The sequence below is a fragment of the Mastomys coucha genome, unplaced genomic scaffold (genome assembly GCF_008632895.1).
Source record: "Mastomys coucha isolate ucsf_1 unplaced genomic scaffold, UCSF_Mcou_1 pScaffold18, whole genome shotgun sequence".
Taxonomy (NCBI): domain Eukaryota; kingdom Metazoa; phylum Chordata; class Mammalia; order Rodentia; family Muridae; genus Mastomys; species Mastomys coucha.
The window spans coordinates 112680602-112695392 of NW_022196900.1; the positions used below are offsets into that span (position 1 = coordinate 112680602).

Sequence of the window (14791 nt, forward strand, 5' to 3'; positions counted from 1 at the left end):
TCCTACCTGGGCCACGCAGAGAAAACACTTTCTCTAGAGAAGATCCTCTATTCCTGGCCTAGGCCCTGGTCTGTAACACACAGGAGTGTCAGGCTGTGGGGCTGTCCATGGCTCAGCAGCTCAGAGCACTGGCTGCTCTTCCAGAGAAGCAGGTTTGAGTCCCAGTTCCCACAGGGAGGCTCACAAACATCTGTAACTCTGATTCCATGGCTACTGTCTGCACATGGTGCACATACATACACGCAACACATACATACTTACATATACACATATACATACATACACACACACACATGTATACATACACACAGGCAGTACACACACACACACACACAATTTTGAAGTTTGAAATAGGTCCACAGGCCCCTCTCCCTCCTAGGGGAGATGGGTTGCAGGGAGATGCCTACCTTGGGCATGGCAGGAATTGCAAACCAGGGAGTATGATGAGAGTTTTCTAGGAGACTTCTGTCTATGACCCAGCAGAAGTCCCAAAGTAGCACTTTAATAACAAACATAACACATCACTGCACCCTCTGTTTCTCTAACCTTCCTCGTCACACTTGACCCAAGAAAAAGCTCAGCATCTGTTCAGAAACATGAGGAGGAGACAGCCTGTACCAGACCGTGGCCCACAGGAGCCACCGGGGCTAGGCACACACAGAACCATGAGTTTGGATCCCTCCTGTGTTCCTGCGTGCAGCCCCGACACAAGCACACACCGGGTACGGATATATTCCTTTAATTATGGAACTGTAAAATTTCTTTAGTTCAGTCTATGCTTGTGTGACACAAATGTTCGAGAATCTGCCACCCTCCCGACCTGGTTCTCAGGCTCACTCGTTGACGGTCGGCTACTTAAACGCATGTGGCTGTTAGCATCCTCGGACAGTTAAGTGAAGAAATGCAGCACTGACCGTGTGTGTGAATACATAGAGAGGAAACCACAGCATTCTTAATTCTGGCCCGAGTGATAAGCCACACATGAGTACCATTCAGCAAGTGTCTGACGGATGGAAGTTGTCATGTAAGGACTTGTCCTCTGGGTTGAGGCTGTCTCCCTGGATGACAGACGATGACATACCAGGTCACCTGCGGAACAGTTTCTCCAATATATGCATATAAATGCTTGTATGTTTGTATGTGCAGATGCGTGTGCATGTGTGTGCTGCGTGTGATGTGAGTTGCCAAAGTACAAAACACAAGTTTATTCTGTTCATACTAAGCATGTTAAATAAATCAAGTTTTGTGACTAGAACACAATTCTTTTTTTTTTCTTTTTAAAAAGGAACATTGAAGATCTTCAAAAATTGCTACAGTACAAAAAAAGTGTGTGTGTCTGTGTGTTGGTATTTATATATTTATATATGTATATTAACCAGAAATAGTGACTCTACCGGAAGTGATCCCCCACCCCTATCCTCTGTTAAGATCTCTCCGCGTGGTTCGCTGGGCTCGGCTTCTGCCGAGCTTCCGGGTCATTACATGGCACATAGTGGTATTATTGGCACAGGTTCAGAATCGTGGTGCGAGTCCCAGGCGTCGGGAGCTGTCTCCTGTCCTTCTGCATGGCTTTCTCTGCTGTTTCTGTCCGCTTCTTACATGTCTTCTTTCTGCTCTCCGGAGAAAACTCTGGGAGAAGGGAGCGCCCCTAGGCACGAGCAATTTTACAAAAATAGATTTGGCCTTGGGTGTCCTGCTCTGCTGAGTTCCCGCAGGCGAACAGAAGCAGCGGGTGCGGGACCCTCCCCTTAGATAGTTTAGGTTTAGGTTTTATAATTCTTTTGTTTTGTTGTTTTGTTTGTACAAGTTCACCAACGGAATCCTGTGGAGGCAGAAAGGAAGACAGTAAATAGTAGCAGCTACCGAGGCACAGGGAGGCTCATGGCCCACACAAAGCCCAAATAGACCCATTCTGGTGGTTGCCAGCGATTGGTGGGGCCAGGAGGAAAGGCTCCAGCCCTGTGTGCAGAGCCTTCTGAGAAAGGCTGGACCCACAGCAGGAAAGAATAATACAGAAAGTCTGGGGGAATGCGAGCTGGAAAAGAGCTGCTCCCCCGGGCATCTGGCTGACGTCTCACTAGCAAACCTCGAGGCCTTCCTCGTTTTCCCAGGCATGCATCTATGCGTTCGAGGAGTCTTACCAGAGACCTGTGTACAGGGGAAAGGTGGGTTCTAAAGGCCTGGTGCAATCCCAGTGGCTCCTGGTTTTAGCTGACTAGATTGTAATTTCATCCCAGGCACCCGTGGAGCCAAGCTGTCACCTCATTATCAAAGAAGGAAACAAAGGCAGAAGATGGTGGGGTCCCAGAAACATGTTGAGTACCAAAATCTCCAAAAGCTCCTGAATGCCGATCTACAGCCTTCTAGTTGATATATGACCCATTCTTTGAGAAGCACACACCCACACTCCTGGTGTCTTGACTTCTGAGCATTTCTTTTTACTGTCAATCCTCATTCTTAAGCCTGTGTTCAGGTAGCTCTAACAAAACAGTCGCCTCAGCTCAGGACACCAGCCAGTGCTGAAATTCTTTTCAGTGGTAAAGCTACAGATTCTGTTGTGGTCTGAGTTCACCGCAGGAGCGCTCAAGCTGCTAGGGTGGCAATGTGGAGCTGCTCCCTCCCATCAGCACATCACCCAACCATGCATGCCGCTGGCTCGGACTCCGTCCATGTTCTTCCTCCGTCCTCCTCAAACCTGTGGACGGCAGAGCTCTGCTCACTTGCACCTACAATGCAGGAAGGAACCTATGGGGTCCCTTCCCACCTAGAAGTTCACTTGGACCAAGACTCAGGAAAGACTTCTAGATCCTGAGTCCCTCAAGAGAGAAAGGGAACCTGCTTATGTGCAGGAGAGGCCAGCATCCTTCAGTAGCCTGGTCAGGAAAGGGTACCCAGACCTGTGTGTAAGCATCAGTAAGCCCTGTGTTCCAGCCAGTCCAGGGTCCGCATGTCCCTGGTCAGGAAAGGGTACCCAGACCTGTGTGTAAGCATCAGTAAGCCCTGTGTTCTAGCCAGTCCAGGGTCGGCATGTCCCTGGGGATACAGACCACAGTCATGAGTGACCTTGCTTAGTGCTGTGTGAGTTCTGGAGCAATGTGTGTGGGCTTCCACCGCCCCTCAGGGCTCTCCCTAGAAACACCCACCCCACAACCACAGGCCATTTAGATCCTCAAGCCCAGAGGACACTTCCTCCACATCTGTAGATGACACAAGCCAAGAAACCAGGGCTCTCGGGACCCTTGGTGAGGGTGACAGGATATGACATGAATGTTGGTGTTGCCTCACAGCTCCCAGGCCCAGAGAATGGCCAGACCAGAAAATCCATCACAGAGAGTTCCAAGCCTGGGGACATACAGCCCTGGAAGCAAGCTGTCTGGCCAGGGCCTGTGAGCTGGGTGAAGAGTCCCCACGGCTGCAGGAAGTGTAGGTATGGCATGCCACTCTCCCTGGAGACCCCAGTGGGACACCTTTTCTCATGACTCAACAGTGGCAGACTTTGAGCACTAACCTTCCCAGAGGACACATGAAGGTTTCGTCCTGGATTTGCAGGCAGGGATGGGAAGACCCGTGTTTGCTCCCAGAGCCTCATACTTGTCTCTCCAGTGAGGTGGACAAGAGAAGTAAAGTGCTAGCCCCTCCCTGTGGTCCCCGAATGGATAACAGAAGCTCCAAGAACACCCCTCCGTCTGGCCTGCCATCTCTAAGAGATGCCTGTTGGCTACGAGGCTTCTGCGGGTTAACCATCTAGTGTAAACCTCAACCGTGCATAAAGGATTGGGACATGTCAGCACACGGCTCCTGTTGGTGGACTTCCCTGAGCTATGTCTCCACCCTCTCTCCATATCCAAAAGGAAAAGGGTTTCGAATAGAGATGTGATTTAACACAGAAAGAGCCATCTTGGGTACGCATTTTCACTTGAACTTTGTGAAAGTTTAAAAAAATAATACTCTGCGAATGCACTCATGTGGGGAACTTAGGTTGTGCATTTAAGTGGACAGATGGTGGGGGTGGCTATAGTATGCGTTTGTACAGTCAGTAGGGATGCCAAGGCCGGGGGAACATTAGTATCCAGTGGGAAGGTTTCCTGGGAATAGTCTGACACAATTAATGCCGCTGCAGCTCACACTGAAGAAGGAAGGGTTCGGAGTTAAGGTCTTGGTGGCTGAAGTATCTACTCTGTGATCATGAAGACCTGAGCTTGGATCCACAGAGACACATAAAAGATAGACATGGCACTGTGGGTCTATAATCCTGGCGCTGGGGAGGCAGAGGCAGGAGGATCCCTGGGTCTTATTGGCCTGCCAGCCTAGCAGAATTGGTGAGCTCAGGTCAATAAGGTTCTCTGTCTCAAAAAAATACAGAAGCAAGTGACAGAGGAAGAATCCAACATTGACCTCTGGCCACCACAAGCACACAACCACAGAAACACACAGCTAACAATAACATACCATACATGCACACAGATGCAGTCACACATACACACAAACACCGCATCACACATTCAGAGAGACAAAGAGAGACAGACAGACAGAGATAGACAGAGACACAGAGGCAGAGAGACACACAGAAAGACAGAGAGAGACAGTAAAGCTAATTGGCATTTTTATTAGGTCTATTTTTCTACACTTACATACTTATTTTAAACAGGTTCACTAAAGGCCTAGGCCTGATGGTCTAGGTTGATATAATCTGGGGGACTTAGGTCTTCCTCTTCTCTGTCTCTCTGACTCTCTCTCTGTCTCTCTCTCTGTCTCTTCCTTTTTAAAAACAGTGTTTCTCTATCCAGCCTACCCTGGGAGGAAGGTGTACAATATTGTTATTGCTGCAATATTGTTATTGCAACACTCTTGCACCCTGAGTGCTGGGATCCCAGGCAAGCACTGCCAAACCTGCATCTAAGGTTGGCTGTAAGTCATAGGGCCGCCCCACCTTCATGAGAAAGGCATCCATGGAGGATGCTAATCCTTGATCCTGAACTTAAACAAAGCCATAGGGACAGCCCCACCCTGCCCCTGCCAGCCTTCTAGATCCTTCTATTCTATGTTCTCCATGCTGGCTCCTCCCACCTACCTTCCCTCCACCATGTCCCTCCCTTTCTCCTCTTTGCAGACATGCCCTCAGTTTTTATCTGTATTGTTTCCTGTGTGTAAGAGAGTTTCCTGGAATTTTCAGCCAGGCATGCATAACATTTCCCTGGCAACAGGACCCTCTCTGAGTACAGGTCTGTGGTGGGGGTCACCTCAGGTGGAGGTCACCACAGGCTGGAGAGTAGAGGCTGGTGACTGGGACCATCCCTTGTGAAGTGATTATCTGAACCACACAGGGAGAGAATTCTCCCCCAAGCCTCCAGGGCAGGGTCACTGGGAGACCGAGACAGTGATGAGCCAGCCACTGTAACAGCAGCACTGACTTTCTGCAGAGAGTAGAGGAGATTTCAGACAGTGTCAGGATATCATGCCAACCTCAGGCCAGGGAGGGAGGAGAGATGAGAGGCCTGCCCTGAGCTCTCAGCACCGCTGTGTTCTCTAGTTCTGGCCTACAGTGGAGGGTTGGGATCTCAGTGCAGGAGCCTCTTGGCCTTGAGTTGGGAAAAGACCACGGGCTCAGGCCAGTGGGGAAGGATGCAGGGTGTGGGTCCCCAGGGGACAGACAGTGAAGGTGGGAACTGCAGAGCAAGCAATCTTGCAGATAAATTCTGGAATAAATTCTGCCCCCTGCTGCCCGGAAGGAGACTGAGCTGCAGGCTTCCTGGGCTCACCGGCTTGAGCATCTGCTCCTGAAAACAAAGACAAGAGGAAGGTCTCCCGACCAGCCTGAAAGGACACCTGTGCTCCGTGTTCCTTCTGTGCTGGGTGACAGAAAGCACAGCTTCTAGAAGGTGCTCCGTGTTACTTTGAAAGAAATATTCCTTTAAGCTATGAGAGCTTTGCATGCTATGAATACAATGTTTGTGTGTGCACATGTATACGTGTTCCTGTGCACAGGCACCTGCATACATGTAGATGCTGCACTCTATGAATACAGTGTTTGTGTGTGCATGTGTGTACATGTTCCTGTGCACAGGTGCCTGTGCACATGCATGCAGATGCCAGGGGTCCATGTCGGGTGCTCTTCTCAATCCCCATCCACCTTGAAATAGGGTCTCTCAGTGGACCCACAGCTCCTAGAATGGCTGTGCCTGGCTTTCGATATGGGTGCTAGAGATCTGGAAGCACTCCACCGAGCCATCTCCCCAGACCCAGCGATGGTTTTTGTTTTGTTCTGTTTTGTTTTGGGGAAGGTTCAGGCACTTGCCTTTTTGTTTTTTAATCAGTTTGTGCTTCAATTTGTTCCTGAGAATATTAGTAATGATTCATCTCTTGTGCGCTCCAGACTCGAGAGTCTTAATGTTTTTCGAGGTGCTATTCAGAATGAAGTGGTTTTGACGAATAGGAAGAGCCTAATGTAAGTTCAGCCATCCTCAGAGTGGGGGCACTGACAGAAAAGGAGGCATGAGCCAATGGCAGGTGAGTCTCTAAGTAGAAATAAGCTTCATGTGGCTTCCTCCAGAGCTACCTGCGGCCATTGTGAGGTGGGATGAGACAAGGACTCTCTGAAGTGGGAGCTTGTCTGTCTGTCAGGATCCTGGGTTTCCGCAGGAGTCTGTCTGCAGGAAAGAGACTTGGCCACAGTTAGGCACTACCTTGTACAGGCACAGTCCTATGAAGGGGTAAGGATGTGTTGGGGTAAGGAACTACTACACAGAGGCCAGCAAGACAACCCACAGGGTAAAAGAGCTTGCTTCAAAAGCCCGAGGGCCTGAGTCTAATTCCCAGAACATACTGTGGAAGGAGAGAAGTGACCGTATACACACTCATGCATGCACACACAAACACACACAGAGAAACAGAGAGAGAGAGAGAGAGAGAGAGAGAGAGAGAGAGAGAGAGAGAGAGAGAGAGAGACTACATTGACATACACAAACATACACAGAAACAAGCAGACACACTCACATAGACACTACCCTGACATACACACAGACACTACTCTGGCAAGCACACACATACACACACACACACACACACACACACAGAGAGAGAGAGAGAGAGAGAGACTACATTGACATACACAAACATACACAGAAACAAACAGACACACTCACATAGACACTACCCTGACACACACACAGACATTACCCTGGCAAGCACACACACACACATACACACACACACACACAACAAATTCTTTTAAAGAAATTGCTACATCACCTATAAAAAGCTATCTAAAAGTCCTAAAGGCTCTTTGAGAGATAAATATCCCTATTGACTATTGAACCTTAATTAAATGTTTTTCTATTAATTGCTGTTTATTTAAGGGACAATAAGCACCCGTGTAGATCCAAGAGATCTCTCTGGCAGGTCTCTGCTTGTTGCTCATGCCCAGGCGTTAATTATAAGAATCAGGGGCTGCTTGGACTCTGAAGGCTTTCATCCCAGTAACTGATGAATAGCTTGCCCAGCACATGGCGATGAGATCTTTAAGCATTTATCAGAGACTAATGAGCCCCTTTCCACAGCCCTCCTGGTTCTGGTCTACAGAAAGCCACTGGAGGTGAAGCATGGCAGGCGTGTCAGCAGAGCATATCCTTTTGGAAAGGAGACACTGCGTCCAGTTCTTCTGAGCCCAGAGGGTCCCCATGATGCACACAGAGGGGCGGGAGTGGACTGCAAACAGATGTACTCATGTAGATGAGAGGGATTGTGAACTCCTGGAGGCAGCTACATCCTACACCCCATCTAAGATCAGTGCACTGGGTGGGGTACCTGATTAAAACTGTGGGGACTTCATCACTCCAGGAACGACTGGGGCCGAGAAACAAACAAAACCACGCATACTGTTCCCCGAATTCTATGTTCTTGTAAATGTCCATGCTGCAGCTCCCTGCAAGATGGCTGCAAAATGCAGGCCCCTGGGCACTCAGGTCTGGCCAACCATTCCTGCAGCCAGGCTGACCATTCCCTTTAACTGGAGATCTTGCAGCCCCACTGGCCCCAGCCTGCCTACAGTTTGGGGCTAGCCTGGGGTGAGTGAGCAGAGGCGCCTACCATAGAGATGGGCTTGGCCTCAAACACTGCAAGGGGGTTTGCAAGGCGCAGCCATCTGTACGGTGGGCAGTGTGACATCCTGGAACCAGGCAGCTGTGGGTTATTGGCCACACCACTGATAACCTAGACCCTCATGGCCAAATCATCTGTATTCTCTCAGCCTCAGTTTCCCTCTTGTAGATGGGCTTGCAGGGAGAGTGAATGAGCTTCTGTACTTAAAACATGCCCTTTCTAATATCTAAATGACAGAGTTGCCCCAGACATGTAGCCTATGGCCCCCAGCTCTCCCAGGAAGCAGTGGCTCACTCAGCATCTCCATGTCAATGAATTAGTGTTTAACGCATTTTTCTTGTTTTTTTTTTTTTTGTTTTGTTTTGTTTTTAATTGGTACAATAACTGACTCTGTACCCATGCTGTCTTGAAACTCTCAGTGATTCTCCTGCCTCAGACTCATCAGCCACCACTTCCACCTTTGGTGAACTTTTAAAGCTATAACCAAGATGTGGTGCCTACCCCACCCTGGGTCCTGTCAAGCAGCGACAGGGAACTCCACTGCTCCCCAACAGGAGCTGAGCTGGCACATCCCAGAGGGATGCCCACAGCCTTAATGGAGAGAGCACACTGGCAGACCACAGCACCGGGCTCTGAGGATACACCAAGCCCGGGTCTTTGCCTGCTAGAAGGTTGGAAGGTTGTGCTTGCCACGCAGGCTCAGTGAAGGCCTCTGCGGGAGGCTCATTTCCAGTCTAATCTAATTACATTCTCTTGCCCGTTGGCGGAACATGTTGGCTTTGGGACAGAGACTGAGGGCTGGAGATTTGATTTGGACCAAACTTGCGATTCATTAGTGCGGGGATTAAGGACTGACCGATTCATTTCCAAGCTGGCGGCAGATCCTCCCGCTTCCTGCTGGACCAGGGCTAGGTATAGAACCCCTGAACCACGCCGGGCCCTCACCCCACACCAAAGGCGAGCATCGAGAGCATCTAGTGAGACGAAAACATTTGCAGATAGCTAGTGTGCCCTATCTAAGAGACGGGCTTATCATCCCACGGGAAATGACTGAATGCCTCTTTTACAGCAGGGAGGTAGACTGGCTGGCTCTGCTGTGACAAGCGTGGGGCAAAGGAGAATGAATCCCTGGCAAGACTTTCATCTCAAAGGGAAGGGGGACAGACAGACAGCACCATGGGCTGTGCTTGCAGCATGTGTAAGCGGGATGTGTGGGCTGGGTGGCTCCCGGGCTAGGCGCTCCTGTCCCTGTAGGCCTCCGTTCACAGACTCAGCACAGGAACCGCTGGATGTCCGCATTCAGTTCATAACCAAAGCAAGCCGAATGTTCCCAGGCGGCAGAGCGTGAAGAGCTCATCCTGTTTGGGGGCTGGCCTCCAGCTTCAAATTAGTGGATGTCTCAACTCTCTGCTTTCTTCCTTTATCATGTTATTTCTTATCTCTTATTTTCATAGTTCAGGACTGTCTTTTAATTCCACTTTGGCCTCCCTCCCCCTCTCCCCCAGCATGGTTTGCGTGCTGAGGGTGTGATCCCTGTCCGCTCAGCTGCTGCCCTGGTGGGAGGGCGGCTTCCTGCTGAGGGAAGGGGGATGCTGTGCCCAGAGCTTGTTTCTGAAGGTGATTTCAGCTCGCAGCTCTGCACAGGGAGAGAGCATGGCAGTGAGCTGCTACTGCTACTGCTGCTGCTACTGCTGCAAGGAGATCCTGTGAGCTATTCTCCCACTGGGGGGTCTCATCTCTGTGTCCAAGAGATGTGTCTCAGAGACCCATGGTCCAGTATCCACATAGGGGATGTCCTAGGATACCCACTGTCTTAGACAGGGGCTCCTGGTCATCCCAGAGTTAAAGGGGGTGGGGGGAGGAGAGAGGGAGGGCCTCCTACCCCAGGAAGATACATACCATGAAACAGACACATGGCGTCTGCCCCGCCCCCAGGAGGTAAAAAGCCTTCGGCCAGTCAGCAGGAGATTTCAAACCATTTCTCAGACACAAAGGCCACTGGGATAAGATGCCTATCCGCAGAGGAGGTTCTGTGGAGAGCAGAGAAGGCTGGCGTTAGCTTACAGGGCGGGTGAGCTGGGCAGCCTGCAGGCAGGGTCTGCTCTCTAGAGATGGGTCTTTAAGGGACCACTGTTTTCTTACAGGCCCACGAGCAGATAGGCTGGAGGTTGAGGACTCGGGTGTGAAGGCGGGAAGCCTGGCCATCCCTCACTCTTGAGCCATCTCCAGACGCTGGCTCTGGGGTGAGCCCAAAGCCAGGGTCTATGCATCCACAGGCAGAGATCATATTGCATATGATAGAAAGGGCAGGACCTAGCTCCTAAAACGTCTCCCTCACATTTTGTCACTGAAGGCAGGTTACTATGATGGTCAGTGTTAACTACCGACTTGACACAACCTAGAATCACCTGGAAAGAGAGTCACAGTGAGGGACCATATAAGTCAGGTTGGCCCATGAGCATGTCTGTGAAGTGGGGTTATCTTGATTGATAATTAATGTGGGGAAAATTCAGACCTCTATGTGTGGCACTATCCCCTAGGCAGGGGATTCTGGAAGAATTCAGACCCACTATGAGTGGCATCATTCCCTAGGCAGGGGATTCTGGGAGAATCCAGACTACTATGAGTGGCATCATTCCCTAGGCAGGGGATTCTGGGAGAATCCAGACCACTATGAGTGGCATCATTCCCTAGGCAGGGGATTCTGGGAAAATTCAGACCTCAATGTGTGGCACTATCCCCTAGGCAGGGGATTCTGGGAGAATCCAGACCACTATGAGTGGCATCATTCCCTAGGCAGGGAATTCTGAATCATATAAACGTGAAGCAGGCAAGCAAGCATGCGTGCATTTATTTCTCTTGGCTATAGACTGTGACCAGCTGCTTTAAGCTTCTGCTGCTGTGAAATCCCTGTGATGATAGACTGAAACCTGGAATCATAAACTGAATAAACTTCTTTGCACCCTAAGCTGCTTTTTGTCAAGGCATTTCAGCACAACCACAGAAATAAAACAGGCAACTACCATGTCTCAGGCCCAGTGGCAGGCACTGGAGTGTTACCCTTTCTGGCTCTGTAGCAGGATATGAGAGAATCGGATAGCAAACCCTCTATAGTTGGGCAGGACCCTCCCCATGGCACAAGCCTGGCAGACCTGCTCACTGTAGCCAGTAGTACAGGAGCATATGAACTGTTGACCGGAAGCCCTGGGTGTCCAAGATCCACCTTTACTTATAGTAAAGCAGCAAACGGTGGAAGGGCAGAACGACCCAGAGCTGACCTCCGTGGCCATGACAGGGAGCCCTTGACAGTATCCCTAAATTGCTGTGATGGTTGTATATGCTTGGCCCAGGGAATGGCACTATTTGGAAGTGTGGCCTTGTTGGAGTAGGTGTGTCACTGTGGGTGTGGGCTTTAAGACCCTCATCCTAGCTGCTTAGAAGTCAGTATTTGCTAGCAGAATTCAGACGAAGATGTAGAACTCTCAGCTCCTCCTGCACCATGCCTGCTTGGATGCTGCCATGCTCCTGCCTTGATGATAGTGGACTAAACCTCTGACCTGTAAGCCAGCCCCAATTAAATGTTGTCCTTATAAGCCTTGCCTTGGTCATGGTATCTGTTCACAGCAGTAAAACCCTAACCAAGACAACTGCTAATCCAGCTCTGACCAGGGGGAGGCACCTTCCAGGCATGTGAGCAGCCAGCTTACTGCCTCATTTCTTTTCTTTTTTTTCCCCTAATTTACAGATGACGCATGGGTGCATAGTCACTTAAAAAATAGCTTATTGATATTTTAATTTAATGCTGGACGAACCCTGAGCAGCTGACTCAGGGGTTTCTTAACCATTCCCAGGGATGGCTGGAGAAGTGTGTCTTCTTTGAGGGATCACCCATGAATAATAAAACAGCATTTAATAAGAGGCTCCAGCCCTGGAGTCTGCTTGGCGTTTTTTGTGTTTCTGAGCTGGCTGCTGACACGTTATTATTGACAGAATCTCAGAGATACCAACTGTGGGAGGGACCCGACATAATCTGCTGAGACTGGAGGGGGGAGTGCAGTGAGTACTTGGCTGGCTGTGAATCCTAAGGCTCCAGGGAAGCTATTCGGCCTCCAGTCACAGTGTGAGGGACTAGGAGTACGTCTTTGTCACCGTTTTGGGGTCCGAGATAGGTTTTCACCATGGCTTCCGCTTTGCTTCCCAGGGGTGGCTACATACCTGTTGATTCAACTTCACTGCTATTGTTTTGACAAATCAGCTCTCTGCATGTGCTGGGCCCCTGCAAGCTCTACAGAGTGACTGGCCAAGATGGCAGTGCTTGGTTCACGCACACAGAGCTTTGAGCCTCGTAGTCTGGGTCACGTGGAACTCACCGGTTTCCGTTGAACGTGGACTTGTACTCCCCGGTTGAGTGCAGCGTCTCATCGGCGTACACGGGCACGGAGGCCCTGACACACTCGTGGGAACACTGCAGTGTCTCGTTATAGGCGGTGAAGATGTCCACACTGCTGGGCACCCGGGCCGGGGTGAAGTCCGTCAAGTTCTGGCAGCTCTCCTCCTGCTGATTCATCTTCCTCTGGTGGCTGTTCCTCCGAGTGTGCCCACTTGGAGCACAGCTAAGAGAGAAAGGGGGGTTGGAGTGAGGGTGGGCAGGTCCCAGAGCACATGTGCAGCTCTCTCCCGCAGATCCACAGTGAAGTTTCCACTGCCAGGCATCATTTATATGACATAGTAATTCCCAGCCTCTTCAGAAAGATCAACCACAATCAAGTAATCAGCTTTTTTTCTCAAATATAAAATCTGAATTTTAAATGTGGCCATTATCACAAGAGTGCTTTGAGGTGAGCAGTGGGACTAGGGAGCCTTATTTGCCTAAAGAATGTCAACTAGATTGAAGTGTCTGACTCAGTTTCCCTCAGAGGCCTTAATTGGATGGAGAGGTCCATAATGCCTACTGCAGGAGGGCTGGGTGAGTAGGAGGGGACCTGGTGAGGGGCAGCCTGGGGTTAGAGGCTGCCTGATTGTTGGATGAGCTTCGGAGAGGGAGCTCCTGGCCTGCCCTCCCCCTTTCTGTCACCTTGCCCAGAACACATCTTCAAAGGGGAAACAGTGACTTGTGTTCTTGTGTTCGCCATTGCCAAGTTTTGACAAAGGTGTGTTCTCACGTCCCATGAGCTCTGCCTCACTCTCCCACCACCCATGGAGGATAAACAGGGGACCCCACTCCGCTCTGTGGAGGAATTTCACGTGGAATACAAGGTGACACCAAAGACAGGTGGCCTGTCGTCTGAGGGTCTCACTTTACCCTCTGCCTCCGGTTCTGCAAGTGGGAGGGAGGCTCTGATCCCTGCTGAAACTGAGCATGGGGCAGAAGGCCCCTCAGCAGAAGAGGCTCTGAGCTATGCTGACCCTCTTCGCTTATGCTGGCTACCCTCCCAGAGGGAGGCTTGGCCTGCCACAGAAGGGGTCATAAGTCCTCTCTGCTCCCAGAATGGTCATGATGTTGTACTACGCCACGTGCACATGGGCCTGGGGTCCCCCCTGAAATACTTTGCTACCCATATATACTGGATCCACCAGGGGCCCACCCGCCTACCAGGCGTGAAGCCAGCAGAATGGGGCTAGGCCTGGGCTGTTAGCCCCCCTTGCTACCTACCTCTGACTCCCTCTCTTCTGGGTTTGTCCAGTTGCGGAACCCTACTTGTTGTTCACATAGATCTGGAAATCAGGGCACCCTGCTCTACTGGGGAGCTGGAACTCCGAGATCTACATGCAACCGATGCCTTTCCAAGTAGCTGCAGGCAGATCTGAGACACAAGGGCCACAGGCAGCAAGGAACCCTCTCGCTTTTCTTGGGCTGTGTCGGATGAACACACTCAGCAAGGCCAGCCTCGAAGAAGGCCACTTTACAGAAGGGAGCATCGAGGCTAGCCACCTGCAGCACAGCATCTACATGGTCTGCCAGTCTGTAGGCTGCCATTCAGGACTTGCAAGACTACTTTGTTTTATTTAAATGGGGTCTTGTGTTACCCAGCCTTGTAGCTGAGGCTGACCTTGAACTTCTGACGTTCTGGCCTCTACTTTCCCGAGAGCTGGAATTAGAGGCAAAGGCCAACACATCCAGGGTACGCAGAGCTGGGATGGAAGCCAGGGTTCCATGCAAGCTGGCCAAGTATTGTGTCAATGGAGTTAAATCCCAAGTTTCTAAGCCTAGCCTTAACTGTTAGGACTCTCTGTACAGGCCTCCCTGGGTGCCCCGCAGCCCACTGCTCCGGGGCCTTACCAATTTTTTAAGACAAGAGTTGTGATGAGAGCGGCGATGACCATGATGAGGGAGACAGTGATGGTGATAATCTGATGCACGGCCAGACCTGGAGGGAGGGAGAGAGGAGAGGTCAAAGGTCAGCAGACAGAGGTCAAAAGTCGGTTCACAGGCAGGGCCAGGGCGGAAGATGCCAGGGCTGGAGCTGGCAGAGACAGGCTGAAGGACATTAAGCAGGTGCTTAGAGATTCATCTGAAGCACCAAGACTGTCACCGGCATCCAGAAAGGGAGTCTCCAACCCTGGCCTCTCCTTTCCCCATACTCAGAGTCTCAGCAGGGACCTGGCCATGGGCAGTCGTGCCCTGTGCTTTCTGCCTTTATCTGACTTCAAGTAGCTCTGCCAAGACTCCCAAGCCCTCCCTCCCTGTATCCCT

At 50.7% G+C, this 14791-nt stretch overlaps 1 protein-coding gene across 3 annotated transcripts in view; it reads right to left on the reverse strand.

The window, feature by feature from the left end:
• Positions 1-723: 723 nt before the first annotated feature.
• Positions 724-14791, reverse strand: part of Ajap1 (adherens junctions associated protein 1) — a 113582-nt gene continuing 99514 nt past the window's right edge. For all 3 annotated transcript variants that reach the window (XM_031379650.1, XM_031379648.1, XM_031379649.1), the window contains exons 3-6: positions 14378-14465; positions 12468-12710; positions 9997-10127; positions 724-1822 (exon numbers count right to left, since the gene is read on the reverse strand). In XM_031379650.1, the coding sequence (XP_031235510.1) occupies positions 10055-10127; positions 12468-12710; positions 14378-14465 (404 nt within the window). In that variant the 3' untranslated portion in view covers positions 724-1822; positions 9997-10054. The remainder of the gene's footprint in view (positions 1823-9996; positions 10128-12467; positions 12711-14377; positions 14466-14791) is intronic.